The 14,231-nt window shown below is 36.3% G+C and overlaps 1 protein-coding gene across 5 annotated transcripts in view; it reads left to right on the forward strand.

Moving 5' to 3' along the window:
- Window positions 1-14,231, forward strand: part of PTBP2 (polypyrimidine tract binding protein 2) — a 954,659-nt gene that overhangs the window by 22,944 nt on the left and 917,484 nt on the right. For all 5 annotated transcript variants that reach the window (XM_049765726.1, XM_049765725.1, XM_049765727.1 and 2 more), the window contains exons 4-7: window positions 6,523-6,695; window positions 7,617-7,760; window positions 12,756-12,920; window positions 13,005-13,115. In XM_049765726.1, coding sequence (XP_049621683.1) covers window positions 6,523-6,695; window positions 7,617-7,760; window positions 12,756-12,920; window positions 13,005-13,115 — 593 coding nt within the window. The remainder of the gene's footprint in view (window positions 1-6,522; window positions 6,696-7,616; window positions 7,761-12,755; window positions 12,921-13,004; window positions 13,116-14,231) is intronic.

Here is a 14,231-nt window from a genome sequence, read left to right on the forward strand (position 1 = left end):
CTCAGAAATTGCTCCTGGCAGGCTCTGGGGACTACATGGGATGCCGGGAATCTAACCTGGGTTCCACCCGGGTCAGCCATGTGCAAGGCAAATGCCCTACTATTGTGCTGTCGCTCCAGCCCGGTTGATAAATATTTTTAAAATTACTGTTAGACTATAATGGAGCTACTGATAGCAACTTTTCTTATGTCTGCTACCCAAATAAAAATCTGTAGAACTGAATAATATAGATGAGGCACCTGTTACCTGAATTTGACTAGCAGGCAGTACAAGATCATAATGAGGAAGCATATGAGGTAGTCATGGGGGTGCCACCCTAGTAACTCATGGAGAGTCAACTGAGTTGAGAGTCTTAAAGTTGGAATTCAAAATTGCTGGGATTCAGGCTTTATAGAGGAGGATCCTGAAAAAAAGAAAATGTAAAGATTTTGGTCATCGGGCAGGGGGCAGTATTTGATGTAAGGATTCACTTTTTCTGAACTTAGTTCTGTTTGTTTGTTTGTCTTGTGGGCCACACCCGGTAGCTCTCAGGGGTTATTCCTGGCTCAGAAATCACTCCTGGCTGGCTTGGGGGACTGACCATATGGGATACTGGGGATCAAATCTGGTTCATCTGCATGCAACGCCCTACCACTGTGCTATCCAGCCCTTTTTCCAGAATTTTAAATAGTGGTTGGGTTACATGAGTGCAGGTCGAGACTCCACAATTTATTTAGAAATAACATGCTTTAGGACTTCATTTAGAATATGACTGGTGATTGCAAAGGTTGTTTATTGTTCTGATATATTTATTGAAAATTTATTGAAACTTTTGTAGACTTGAACATTTTAAATATTCAGTGGTAGGATCCCAGGCGTACGAGAAAGAATTGTAGACTTATCTATATATACCATTCTAAGACTAACAAACTCAGTATACCTCAATGAATGTGAGGAATTTATCATTAAGTTCATTACCTGCCTACAAAAACAAAATGAAGACTTAGTTTATTGTTGATAGAAATCCCTGCGCATCATTAAAGATTACAGATTACAGGAAGAAACATAAGAATATTTTGTAAATTTAAGACAAATAATTCCATAGGAGTAGTCCTTTAAATGACCTGAATCTCAGAATTAGCAGAAAAGGATAAAAGGTATTCTGTGAGAGACTGGATTATGCCGCATCCTGTTATCTCAAGAATCATTCCTTGGGTGCTCAGAACATGTTCAGTGATGGGGATTAACCCTGATTTAGCGCTGTGCAGTGCAAAGTAAGCACTTTAACCTCTGCTATTTTGGAGGGGGAGGGCACACCCAGCAGCATTCAGAAATTACTACTGGCTCTGTGCTCAGAAATCACTCCTGGAGGGGCAAGGGGACTGTTGATTCAATATAAAATATAAGGTCTAATGTCCACTTGTCTGGGTGAGAGTCCTTTCTATGCATGGCACAGCCCGGCACCTTAAGCCCCTTGGATGGACGGGTCTGAAGACACAGGGTAGTAGCGACAGAAATAATTCACGAGCAGTCAGTTAAAATTTCATCGGAGACAGCTCGGTTTATTTTATAGCCCTACCTTCCATGTGCAGACTCCGTGCCATGTCTGCCTAACTCTTCTCTTTTAGGAGCACTGTCTCCCTTTCAGCTGCTCTCCATGCTTCCTTGCTTCTCCTTCACCCTTTTTATAAATTCTTTATTCTAAACCGCAGACCCCTCCCAGGTGTGTGTGGGGAGTGTCTGACCATCCAGGTGAGATTAATATTTCAATAGAAAGCTAAGGGCGGGCCCGGAGAGATAGCACAGCGGCGTTTGCCTTGCAAGCAGCCGATCCAGGTCCAAAGGTGGTTGGTTCGAATCCCCGTGTCCCATATGGTCCCCCGTGCCTGCCAGGAGCTATTTCTGAACAGACAGCCAGGAGTAACCCCTGAGCAACACTGGGTGTGGCCCAAAAAAGCCAAAAAAAAGAAAAAGAAAAAGAAAAAGAAAGCTAAGGGCATTGGGGGAAAGGGTACCCATCTCACTGGGGTTTGCAGAAGCAAAGCAATCCCTCTGTTCTATCACTCCAGCCCCTCGTGCTATTTCTTTGACTACAGAAAATGTATCTTTTAAGCTCTAAAAGGACTCAAATAGCATATTCATGGAAGAAATTTTAAGGTATAAATATAAGTTGCAGAAATGCTACAGTAAATATTATTTGGAAAGAAAAAAATCACTAGGGTATAGAGAGATAGTACAGAAGGTTAAGTGTTCTCTCAGCCTGCCTAGAGTGGTTGTGTTTGTGTGTGTGTTTCTGTATGTTTGCATATGGCATTTGGCTCTGGTCTCAAATCACTCCTGGTGGTAAATTGGGGGAGTTGGCTATAAGATTCTCTGGATCTAACTTGGGTTGACCACATGCAAGGCAAGTACCGTAGCTGCTTGTACTATCTGGCTTCTGGAGTGATTCTTGAGTACAGAGCCAGGGGTAGTCTCTGAGCACTGTGGGATATGCCCCACCCCCACCCCACTTGCTGTTTACAGTTATCCACAGATTGAACACAAATGAAAGAATGTTAGTGAATTTTTATACAGATGTATAAAATTAGTTTATCAGGACAAAAATTTGATACAAGGGGCCGGAGAAATAGCATGGAGGTAATAGCATGGACTTTGAATCCCGGCATTCCATATGGTCCCCTGTGCTGGCCAGGGGCAATTTCTGAGCCTAGAGCCAGGAATAACCCCTGAGCACTGCCGGGTGTGACCCAAAAAACAAAAACAAAAACAAAATTGATACAGTGAATTATCTTATCTTGTATGTTTAGGTCCAAGGAGTAGAAAACGGTGCCAAATGTGTTTACATTAATCACATATATGGAGCAGCAGTAACACCCCAAACCCTAAAATCTGAAGATAACAAGTTGATTAAAAGAACACAGAGTAGTCAAACTTGGAACTTTGGCACGTAGTAGTAAAGTTATTAATAAAAGCTAAAATGAGGGGCCAAAGAGATAGCGCAGAGTGTTCCATATGGTCCCCCAAGCCAGGAGCAATTCTTAAGCGTATAGCCAGGAGTAACCCCTGAGTGTCAGCAGGTATGACCCAAAAACCAAAAAAAAAAAAAGATAAAACTTAGGGGCCAGAGCAATATCATAGCAGCAGATAGGGCTCTTGCGTTGCATATGAACAACCCACTTTCGATCTCTATATGGTCCTCTGAGTGCCAGTGTTGCACAAAGCCCAGTAAACCCCCCCCCAATAAGGTGAAGTGAATAGCTATACTTATAAGTATCCAGGCAAATATACATTTTATTGCAGATCAACATCTTGTTCTTCATTTGAAATGAAAAATGATCTATTTCGACTAAGTGGAATGACAGCAATAAAAATTGTGAAGACGTTAATTCCTACATTTTCTCTGAAATTTCTTTTTATACGCAATATGTGTGCATTGCTGCATGCTTTTTTGTTCATAAATGTTTGCTATCTATCAATTATGGTAATTAGTAGATGAAGATAAATGGAATTAGTGCAGGAATTTACCCGAACTGACAAAATACTCATTGCTTTACATGTTGAAATAATCTCTAAATGCTAATGAAAAACAAAATTGTTCTTTGTTTTAAATTACCATAAATCTACAGTAATAAGTCCTCTGGGGGGTATATAGAGAGGTGGTTCTGTGGTGGGCAGACCCTGCTTGTGGGGTAACCATGCAGTGTTGATGATTGAACCAGGCTCCTGCGTGCAAAGCATGCACACTAGTTCAGGGGTCTCAAACTCAATTTACCTGGGGCCCGCAGGAGGCAAAGTCGGGGTGATCCTTGAGTGCAAAGTCAGTGGTAAGCCTTGAACATTGGGGGGTGTGACCCAAACAACTAAAACAAAACAAAACAAAACAAAAAAAGATTCCTCTAGGGCAGGGCCACAAAATGTTGTACAGAGGGCTTAGTTCTTTGAGCCATCTTTCAGCTCTTACAATTGTTTCTTGGCAAGAATACAGGGGTAATAAATACTACGAAAAAATGAATAGACTATTTAGCAGAAGGTAATGTATATCAACTGGGTGTTCGTATATATTGTGAACATAACACTTAATGCAAAAAATAACTCCAGTAGATGCCTGGTTTGGTTTTCTCCATAAATTGCTGCAATTTTTTTTAACATTAAGAATGACCTTTTTATGATCTCATTCTTGGAATAGCTCTTTTTTGTTTGCATTAAGAACTTCCTTTGTGTTCACAACTTAGCCTTTTGGTAGAAGAGATGGTTTTTATGTTCCTTTCTCTTTACACTGAATGACACTTAGCTTTAGATTTAATTTAAGTGAGATGATCATTTTTCACAACAAATACTTAAATGTCAATTTAGGAGTGATATTGTCCTAATGTGAATATTGCTGTGTCTTAAAATTAGGGAGGAAGGAGGAAGGGAAAGAGATGAGAGAGAGGTAAAAAGGATAAGAAGAAAATGATTGGTTGATGGAATGGTACATTTATGACTGTCCTACGGGGCTTTTTTTGTTGGCCCAAAACAGTTAAACTAGAAATAATAAAGATCACTGATTACAGATCATCATGGCAAATAATATATGTATATATATTAAAAAAAGACAGCTGTTTTAAGTAATAACAAATGACCCAAAAGAAGTAACTGCATTTTCTTGGGAAAACGATGTGAATAGAATTGATAGAAGTGTTTTCATGTTCAGTTTTTACAAAAATAAACAAAACAGTATCTGCAGAATGCTGTAAAATGAAAGATGCTTAGGAATGAAAGCCATAGGAAATTTAAAGCAAGGTGGATAATTTCTTGGAGTGTGAGGTAGTGGAAAAAGCATATGAGGAGTATCAAGGGAAGAAGGGAATTTGTATCTATCTTTTATAGCCAAGATTTCAAGGATGCATTCAGCTTGATTAAGGATAACTCTTTGAGAAATTTGTATAATTAAAAATTCTGTTTTACCTTCACAGTGATCATTGAAAAGATTGAAAGATCATTGTGAAGATAAAACAGAATATTTTAATTATACAAATCTAGATGCCATGGACCATTGGACTAGACCTAGACCATATGAGATATTCTCCTGGTTTTCAACAGGTCTGGAAATATTAAGAATTAAAAATCACTAGCATATCCTACTCGGACTATGTATGGTATATGTTCACTAAACATTTAAATGATGCATAATTGCACATGTCAAATTGTATGCTTCATGTATTCAGCTTATTTCGTGTGAATTTTTAAAGACTGTAAAGGAATTCTAATAGAATATTGTTAAGAGGGCAAAAATAGTAAAACACTGATTACTAGAAAGTAGCTTGATGTTAAACAAATTTTGCAAATGTAAATTTAAATTGCTTATATGAGGCCATTGACAATCACAATAAGTAAAATAAAATATATATCCTCTAAGATACTTGCTTCCTTAACTTGTTCACTAAATATGCCTGTGATGATCCTGTTAGTAAGATATCTGTTAGTAAGCATTTACTTTCTGATAAGTTTGGGTTATTAAATACACAAAGCTTTCTTAATTATGACAGGAGAAAGGGGAAGCATCTTGTACTTTTTTTTCTGGAGTGATGATAGCTAGCTAGAATATATTCAGTTACTTGAGTATACATTTCTTGCAGAAAGCCATCTTAAGGGTTTTTATAAAAATAGATTGGATTGGGGCAGGAGTGATAGCACAGTGATAGGGTATTTGCCTTGCATGGGGATAACCCGTGATGGACCCAGGTTTGATCCCCAGCATACCTATAACCTTTTTGGTTGGGACTTTAGAGGGGAATATTGAGGATGTATTTTGTTTGTTTGTTTGTTTGGGGGGATCACACATCTGGTGACTCTCAGGGGTTACTCCTGGCTATGCGCTCAGAAATTGCTCCTGACTTGGGGGTCCATATGGGACTCTGGGGATCTAACCAAGATTTGTTCTTACTCATCCACATGCAAGGCAAATGCCCTACCACTGTGCTATTGCTCCGCCCCTTGGATGTATTTTTATGAACTCAAAGATAGAGTGATACAGGCAGTTAAAGGTCAGGATTTTTTGAGAACAAACATCAGAAAACTACAAGCAGAAATGACAGAACTAAAGCATTTTGTAGTGAAATGAAAATCTTAATGGAGGTAATTATCACTGATGATGGAATTCAGTGAATTCCCAGTTGAGATGCATAAAACTTTTAACACAACAGCTGAATATGGAATAAAGACCTCAGAATACATGAACAGTATATAATTTAAAATTTTATCTCCCTGACTCTAATTCATTTTTAGATTCTAATTAATAATAGTATGAGTAAATTGTAAGGTTATTGTATTGTTATTAGACAATTTAAATGAAATTTGATGATAGTTTCAACATATCTGCTGAAATTTAAGTAACAGTAAAATTTCATTTTAATAGTATTTAGTAAATGTTTTCTTTATTCCTTTAAAAGCTTAGATACTGAATTAGTCAAAAACTAGCAGCTATTTTTAAATTTAAAAAAAGATTTGGTATGTACTTTTTATGCAATAAAGAAAATTAATATGCTTTAAAATATTTTTCAGCCAATGGTAATGATAGTAAAAAATTTAAAGGTGAAGATAAATTGGACGGTGCTCCTTCTCGTGTACTTCATATTCGAAAATTGCCAGGTGAAGTGACCGAAACAGAAGTTATTGCTTTAGGTTTGCCTTTTGGTAAGGTGACCAACATCCTTATGCTGAAAGGAAAAAATCAGGTAAACATCTTTCAGGGTTTACAGAAATATTAACCCTCAAACTATCCCCCCAGGTGTGAATTAATTTCCCTAATAAGACAGTAGAATACCATATGTTAGTTTACTAAATGATTGTAACAGATGTCTTAATCTGATTTTACCTTGATCAGTATGAAATGACTGTCAGGAAGTGAAAATATGTCATTAAAATTTTCTTGTAACATTTCAATGTAATTTTGAAATTTGAAAATTATGAAGTTTATAAAGTAAGCATGTTATTAAAATATTAGAAATAAATTGGGGTGTTAGCTACATTCACCTTAATCATTTTATAAGTATTTCATGATAGCACTGGAAGATATTGTCATTAATCCTATACATTTAATTATAGCTGTAGCAAAAAATTCTGGGCATATTAATATTTCAGTATTTATGTTTGAATTTCTGGTGTTAGTGCTTAGAGGACTACAATAAAATCACTTCTTAGATACCTTCACCAACAAGCTGCCATTTGATTTTAGTTATTTTGTCTATACTGTTTTGAAAGTGATCTTGATCTCTTTTTTTGAGGTTAGCAGTGTTAACGTTTTGATACTAGATTATATTTGAATTTTATTTTCTGTAGTTTTTGTTGGGAGTATTATATATTTATTTTACATGGGAAAATTGCAGTAGAAAGTATTATTTATGTATTCAAAGAGCTAATAAAATGTTACGTGTTGATTATATAGTTCTTTTATATGTACTTATACATAGATGTACTAGTAAGAATAGAAATTACCTAAAATGGTAATTTTTCTTATTAGGGTTATCAAAATGTAATTTGAAAAATTATATTCTAGGTAGCGATATTACAAATTAGTTGAATAGTTTATATATATATATATTTAAGTATTTGAAGTGAGTTTCATAGTACTGAAATTTTTGCAATTTAAATTTTAGGCCTTTTTGGAACTAGCAACAGAGGAAGCAGCTATTACTATGGTTAATTACTATTCTGCTGTGACACCTCATCTTCGTAACCAGCCAATATATATCCAGTACTCCAATCACAAAGAACTAAAAACAGATAATACATTGAACCAAGTGAGTATGTATAGTTACATAAATGGCATAGAACATATTAATAATCTCAGAAATAGCGATATAAAAGTAATTTATCATTTGGGTGTTTCTATGAGTTTTTTTTATTATTTGCACATATTTCCTTTTTGAAATATGTCCCTAAATATTAGCTATCAATTTATAGAAAGTATGTTCAATCTGTTACTTTTATATTCTGAGTTAGTGCAGGATAAATTGTTAAAAATTTAAAATGTTAACTTCTGGGATCTTATTTTTATGGAAAAATATTTTATTGAAGATTTACTAATGACTTTTGGGGGTAAAAGTAAAGATTGAAAAAATACAATTATATTTACCTTTTGGAATTATGCAGAATACTAATAATACTGTAATTCATGTTTCCTCTGATAAAAAGTAACATTTCTTTTTTTTTTTTTTTTTTGCATATTTTTTTTTTTATTTAAACACCTTGATTACATACATGATTGTGTTTGGGTTTCAGTCATAAAAGGAACACCACCCATCACCAGTGCAACATTCCCATCACCCAAGTCCCAAATCTCCCTCCTCCCCACCCAACCCCTGCCTGTACCCTAAACAGGCTCTACATTTCCCTCGTACATTCTCAATATTAGGACAGTTCAAAATGTAGTTATTTCTCTAACTAAACTCATCACTCTTTGTGTTCAATCATGTTTGGGAATGTGCAAGCAGACAGGATGAAAAGATAAGGGCTTTGCGATTTCTTTTTTAATAAGATAATATCTTGTGGCCAGAGAGATAGCATGGAGGTAAGGCGTTTGCCTTTCATGCAGGAAGTTATCTGTTCGAATCCCGGTGCCCCATGTGGTCCCCCATGCCTGCCAGGAGCAATTACTGAGCCTGGAGCCAGGAATAACCCCTGAGCACTGCCAAGTGTGACCCAAAACACACACACAAAAAAAGATAATATCTTATAAAAGAAAACTAGTGTCTAAAGTTATAATCTTCCTTGGCTTGTTTTAAATATCATCATATCATTAGCTAAACCTTTCTCAAAATGTAGCACTTCACACATCTGCATATCATCTTGCCTAATTTCAAACACTGTCACAAAGTATATGCTAATCCTCTTCTAATTTTTTTTATTGGTTTGGTTTGGTTTTTGGTTCACACCAGGCGGCCACTCAGGGGTTAGTTACTTCTGACCCTGCACTCAGGAATTACTCCTGGCAGTCTCTGGGGACCATATGGGATGTTGGGGGTCTAATCTGGGTTTGCTGCCTACCCGCTGTGCTCTGGTCTGTTATTCGGGTTTTAGTGTATATACTGCTGAAATAATCTCTGATGTATCTAGTTTACTTGTATATCTTAAGTCTTTCATACGTCTCTTCATTCAGCATTGTACTCTTTATATTTCTATTGATCTCTGGTTTTTAAATACTATAGCAGTGTCATTTTTTCATTAATACTGAAAGAAATTATTTCCTTATTGTTGTATTTGTCAGAGTAATAGCCAGGGCAAAAATTTTGTTCTTGAAAAGTTAATTTTCTTTTTTTTTTTTTTTTTATTCCCTTTGTTTCTAGTTGGTTTATTTTTTTTTCCCCTTTCTCCTCTAGTAAGTACCATAGTTTTCACTAAGTCTAAGAGTTTTGTTGTTTTTTGGCTTGTTTTCATTAGTTACTCATATTCTTATTTTTTTTTATAATATATTGTATATACATTGTATTCCATTATTGAATAACAATATTTTTTTTTCTTAACACCACCCATCACCAGTGCAACATTCCCATCACCAATGTCCCAAGTCTCCCTCCTCCCCACCCGACCCCCGCCTGTACTCTAAACAGGTTCTCAATTTCCCTCATACATTCTCATTATTAGGACAGTTCAAAATGTAGTTATTTATCCAACTAAACTCATCACTCTTTGTGATGAGCTTCCTGAGGTGAGCTGGAACTTCCAGCTCTTTTCTCTTTTGTGTCTGAAAGTTATTATTGCAAGAATGTCTTTCATTTTTCTTAAAACCCATAAATGTGTGAGACCATTCTGCGTTTTTCTCTCTCTCTCTGACTTATTTCACTCAGCATAATAGATTCCGTGTACATCCATGTATAGGAAAATTTCATGACTTCATCTCTCCTGACAGCTGCATAATATTCCATTGTGTATATGTACCACAGTTTCTTTAGCCATTCGTCTGTTGAAGGGCATCTTGGTTGTTTCCAGAGTCTTGCTATGGTAAATAGTGCTGCAATGAATATAGGTGTAAGGAAGGGGTTTTTGTATTGTATTTTTGTGTTCCTAGGGTATATTCCTAGGAGTGGTATAGCTGGATCGTATGGGAGCTCGATTTCCAGTTTTTGGAGGAATCTCCATATGGCTTTCCATAAAGGTTGAACTAGACGGCATTCCCACCAGCAGTGGATAAGAGTTCCTTTCTCCCCACATCCCCGCCAACACTGTTTATTCTCATTCTTTGTGATGTGTGCCATTCTCTGTGGTGTGAGGTGGTATCTCATCGTTGTTTTGATTTGCATCTCCCTGATGATTAGTGATGTGGAGCACTTTTTCATGTGTCTTTTGGCCATCTGTATTTCTTCTTTGTCAAAGTGTCTGTTCATTTCTTCTCCCCATTTTTTGATGGGATTAGATGTTTTTTTCTTGTAAAGTTCTGTCAGTGCCTTGTATATTTTGGAGATTAGCCCCTTATCTGATGGGTATTGGGTGAATAGTTTCTCCCACTCAGTGGGTGGCTCTTGTATCTTGGGCACTATTTCCTTTGAGGTGCAGAAGCTTCTCAGCTTAATATATTCCCATCTGTTAATTTCTGCTTTCACTTGCTTGGAGAGTGCAGTTTCTTCCTTGAAGATGCCTTTAGCCTCAATGTCCTGGAGTGTTTTACCTACGTATTGTTCTATATATCTTATGGTTTTGGGGCTGATATCGAGGTCTTTAATCCATTTGGATTTTATCTTCGTACATGATGTTAGCTGGGGGTCTAAGTTCAATTTTTTGCAAGTGGCTAGCCAGTTGTGCCAACACCACTTGTTGAAGAGGCTTTCTTTGTTCCATTTAGGATTTTTTGCTCCTTTATCAAAAATTAGGTGATTGTATGTCTGGGGAACATTCTCTGAGTATTCAAGCTTATTCCACTGATCTGAGGGCCTGTCCTTATTCCAACAACAAGAAAAATAAAAATCACATGATCACAAAATCAACAGCAAGAAAAATAAAAATCACATGATCATATCAATCGACGCAGAGAAAGCATTTGACAAGGTCCAACACCCATTCTTGATCAAAACTCTCAGCAAGATGGGAATGGAAGGAACCTTTCTCAATATAGTTAAGGCCATCTACCACAAGCCAGAGGCAAATATTGTCCTCAATGGAGAAAAACTGAAAGCCTTTCCTCTAAATTCTGGCACAAGACAAGGCTGTCCTCTCTCACCACTCTTATTCAACATAGCACTGGAAGTACTTGCTATAGCGATTAGGCAAGAAAAGGATATCAAGGGAATCCAGATAGGAAAGGAAGAAGTCAAGCTCTCACTGTTTGCAGATGACATGATACTCTACTTAGAAAACCCCAAAGACTCTACCAAAAAGCTTCTAGAAACAATAGACTCATATAGCAAGGTGGCAGGCTACAAAATTAACACACAAAAATCAATGGCCTTTCTATACACCAATACTAATAAGGAAGAAATGGACATTAAGAAAACAATTCCATTCCCTATAGTGTCACACAAACTCAAATATCTTGGAATCAACTTGACTAAAAATGTGAAGGACCTATACAAGGAAAACTATAAAACTCTGCTCCAAGAAATAAGAGAGGACACGCGGAAATGGAAGCACATACCCTGCTCATGGATTGGCAGGATTAACATCATTAAAATGGCAATACTCCCCAAAGCACTGTACAGATTTAATGCGATCCCCCTAAAGATACCCATGACATTCTTCAAAGAAGTGGACCAGGCACTTTTGAAATTTATTTGGAACAATAAACACCCTCGAATAGCTAAAGCAATCATTGGGAAAAAGAATATGGGAGGAATTACTTTCCCCAACTTTAAACTTTACTACAAAGCAATAGTTACCAAAACAGCATGGTATTGGAAAAGTTAATTTTCAAAGCATGTTATAGGGGCCAAAGAGATTTCACTGGGGCCGGAGTGATGGCACAAGCGTTAAAGCATCTGCCTTGCCGGTGCTAGCCTAGGACATACTGCATTCTATTTCCCGGTGTCCCACATGGTTCCCCAAGCCAAGGGCACATAGCCAGGAGTATACCCAGGGTATAGCCCCAAAAAACAATAACAACAAAAAGAGATTTCAGTGCTGGTAGAATACTTGCTTTGTATATGTAACTGGGTTCGATCCTGGGCTTCCCATCGGGTACACTAAGCACTGGCAGTAATGACTTCTGAATGCAGAGTTGGGAGTAATTACTCCCTCCGGATTTGAGGTGTATCCCCCATGGAATATGACAACAGTATCAACATATATTCTAATTACATTTTACTCTTTTGAAAGTTAGTTCTATTGTTTTTTTATTTAACATTGATCCCAAATCTTTTTGTTTTGTTTCGTTTTTGTTTTTGAACCACAATTGTTTATGCTTAGGGGTTACTTCTGGCATTGTGCTCAGAAATCGCTCCTGGCTTGGGGGAACCATATGGGATGTGGGGGAATTGGACTGCAGTCCATAGCCTTACTTCTAGTGCCACCACTCCGGCCCCTAGTCCCAAATCTTTCAAGATTGTTTTGAAGTAAATAATCATAGAATGCTTGAATTATTAATAGCAATACCCAAGTCATGGCAAGTACTTAGAAATATTTGATGGAAGTGGAAACCCAACTACAATCATATTTGTAATCAAAGTATTTAAATACAGATATTAAAAAGGAAATATTTGATAGAGTATAACTTATAAATTCTATAAAGTAATAAAATAATGATAAAGTGTGTAGCTGTGTCTAGTAAAAATATTTGATGTATTTCTAAAATATTTCTCAATTTCCAGCGTGCTCAAGCAGTCCTTCAAGCTGTGACAGCTGTCCAGACAGCAAATACTCCTCTTAGTGGCACCACAGTTAGTGAGAGTGCAGTAACCCCAGCCCAGAGTCCCGTGCTTAGAATAATAATTGACAACATGTACTACCCTGTAACACTTGATGTTCTTCACCAAGTAAGTACTTTGCATGTTTACGTGGAAGTTGTAATGATAACTACCACAGTAGAAAACCAATATTGTGCTTTTGTTTTCTCACAGATATTTTCTAAGTTTGGTGCTGTCTTGAAGATAATCACATTTACGAAGAATAATCAGTTTCAAGCTCTCCTTCAATACGGGGATCCGGTAAATGCGCAACAAGCAAAGCTAGTAAGTTTAGCGCTTTCTTTTGATGGTGATATTTTTCAATAGCTGATACATTATATTGAGGGAGAGCACACACTAATAATAAAATTGATTTCCTTGGAAATACCCTGTAGCATTTCAGATGGCAAAAATCCTTGTCATCAAGATAATAGAAGAAAAAGTTTGTATTTGACTTCCGTTTGTACGTCTGATTTAAATCGATCTCGGGTCTCTTTACTTTGCCATATTACCTACTTATTATTCCATTATTAAGCCATTAGACAAAAGATGACTATTTTCAGAATAGAGACTTTATATATGTAATAAAGGCCTAAGTTTTTTGCTTGATTTGGGCAAAGATGTGCTATTGAGAAATTAGCAGGATTGTATTTTGCACATAAAGCTGTTAAGATTTTAACAGTTTTGTCATTTTAGTTATGAATACAGTTTGAAATCTTTCAACTCAGTGGGTTTAAATGGTATGCTAGGCTATTTGTTTGAACTATCCAATATTCTTCTTTTAAAAATGTATTTTTATTGTTATTGGTTTTACACCACAGCCAGTGGTGCTCAAAGGTTACTTCTGATTCTGCACTAAGGATTTGCTCCTGGCTGCCTTGAGGAACCATGGGATGGCAGGGAACAATCAGGTTGGCTCTATCAAGGCAAAGTACTCCCCACAGTACTATTGATTGGCTCTATTCAATATTTCAAAAAGATTTTCTTCTAGGTCTATAGTCATCTCACTTTTATTTTTTATAGTTATGTGAGGACAAGTATTCTAAAAAGTAATCTGCATCATTCTACCATTGAAAACTACATGCTTTAATTTGTAAATGCCTTTAATCTTGTGTTTGCATATAAAATTTAAATTTGTTTTTGTATTCTTTGTCATATTATGTCATTCGTTATGTGAAGCTGTTAAGACATTCATTATAAAATATTGCTATCAAACTGTTAGATCAGCTTTGTCTTGACTTCATTTTCTTTTCACTCTTTCAATTTCGGAGTAAGAAGGCCTTTGTGTAACCCAAATCATGTTTTATTGTTTCATTGCATTATTTATTTATTTATTTATTTATTTATTTATTTATTTATTTATTTATTTATTTATTTTGGATCTTTGGTTCACACCCGGCA

This window comes from Suncus etruscus, chromosome 19, assembly GCF_024139225.1.
Source record: "Suncus etruscus isolate mSunEtr1 chromosome 19, mSunEtr1.pri.cur, whole genome shotgun sequence".
Classification (NCBI taxonomy): Eukaryota; Metazoa; Chordata; class Mammalia; order Eulipotyphla; family Soricidae; genus Suncus; species Suncus etruscus.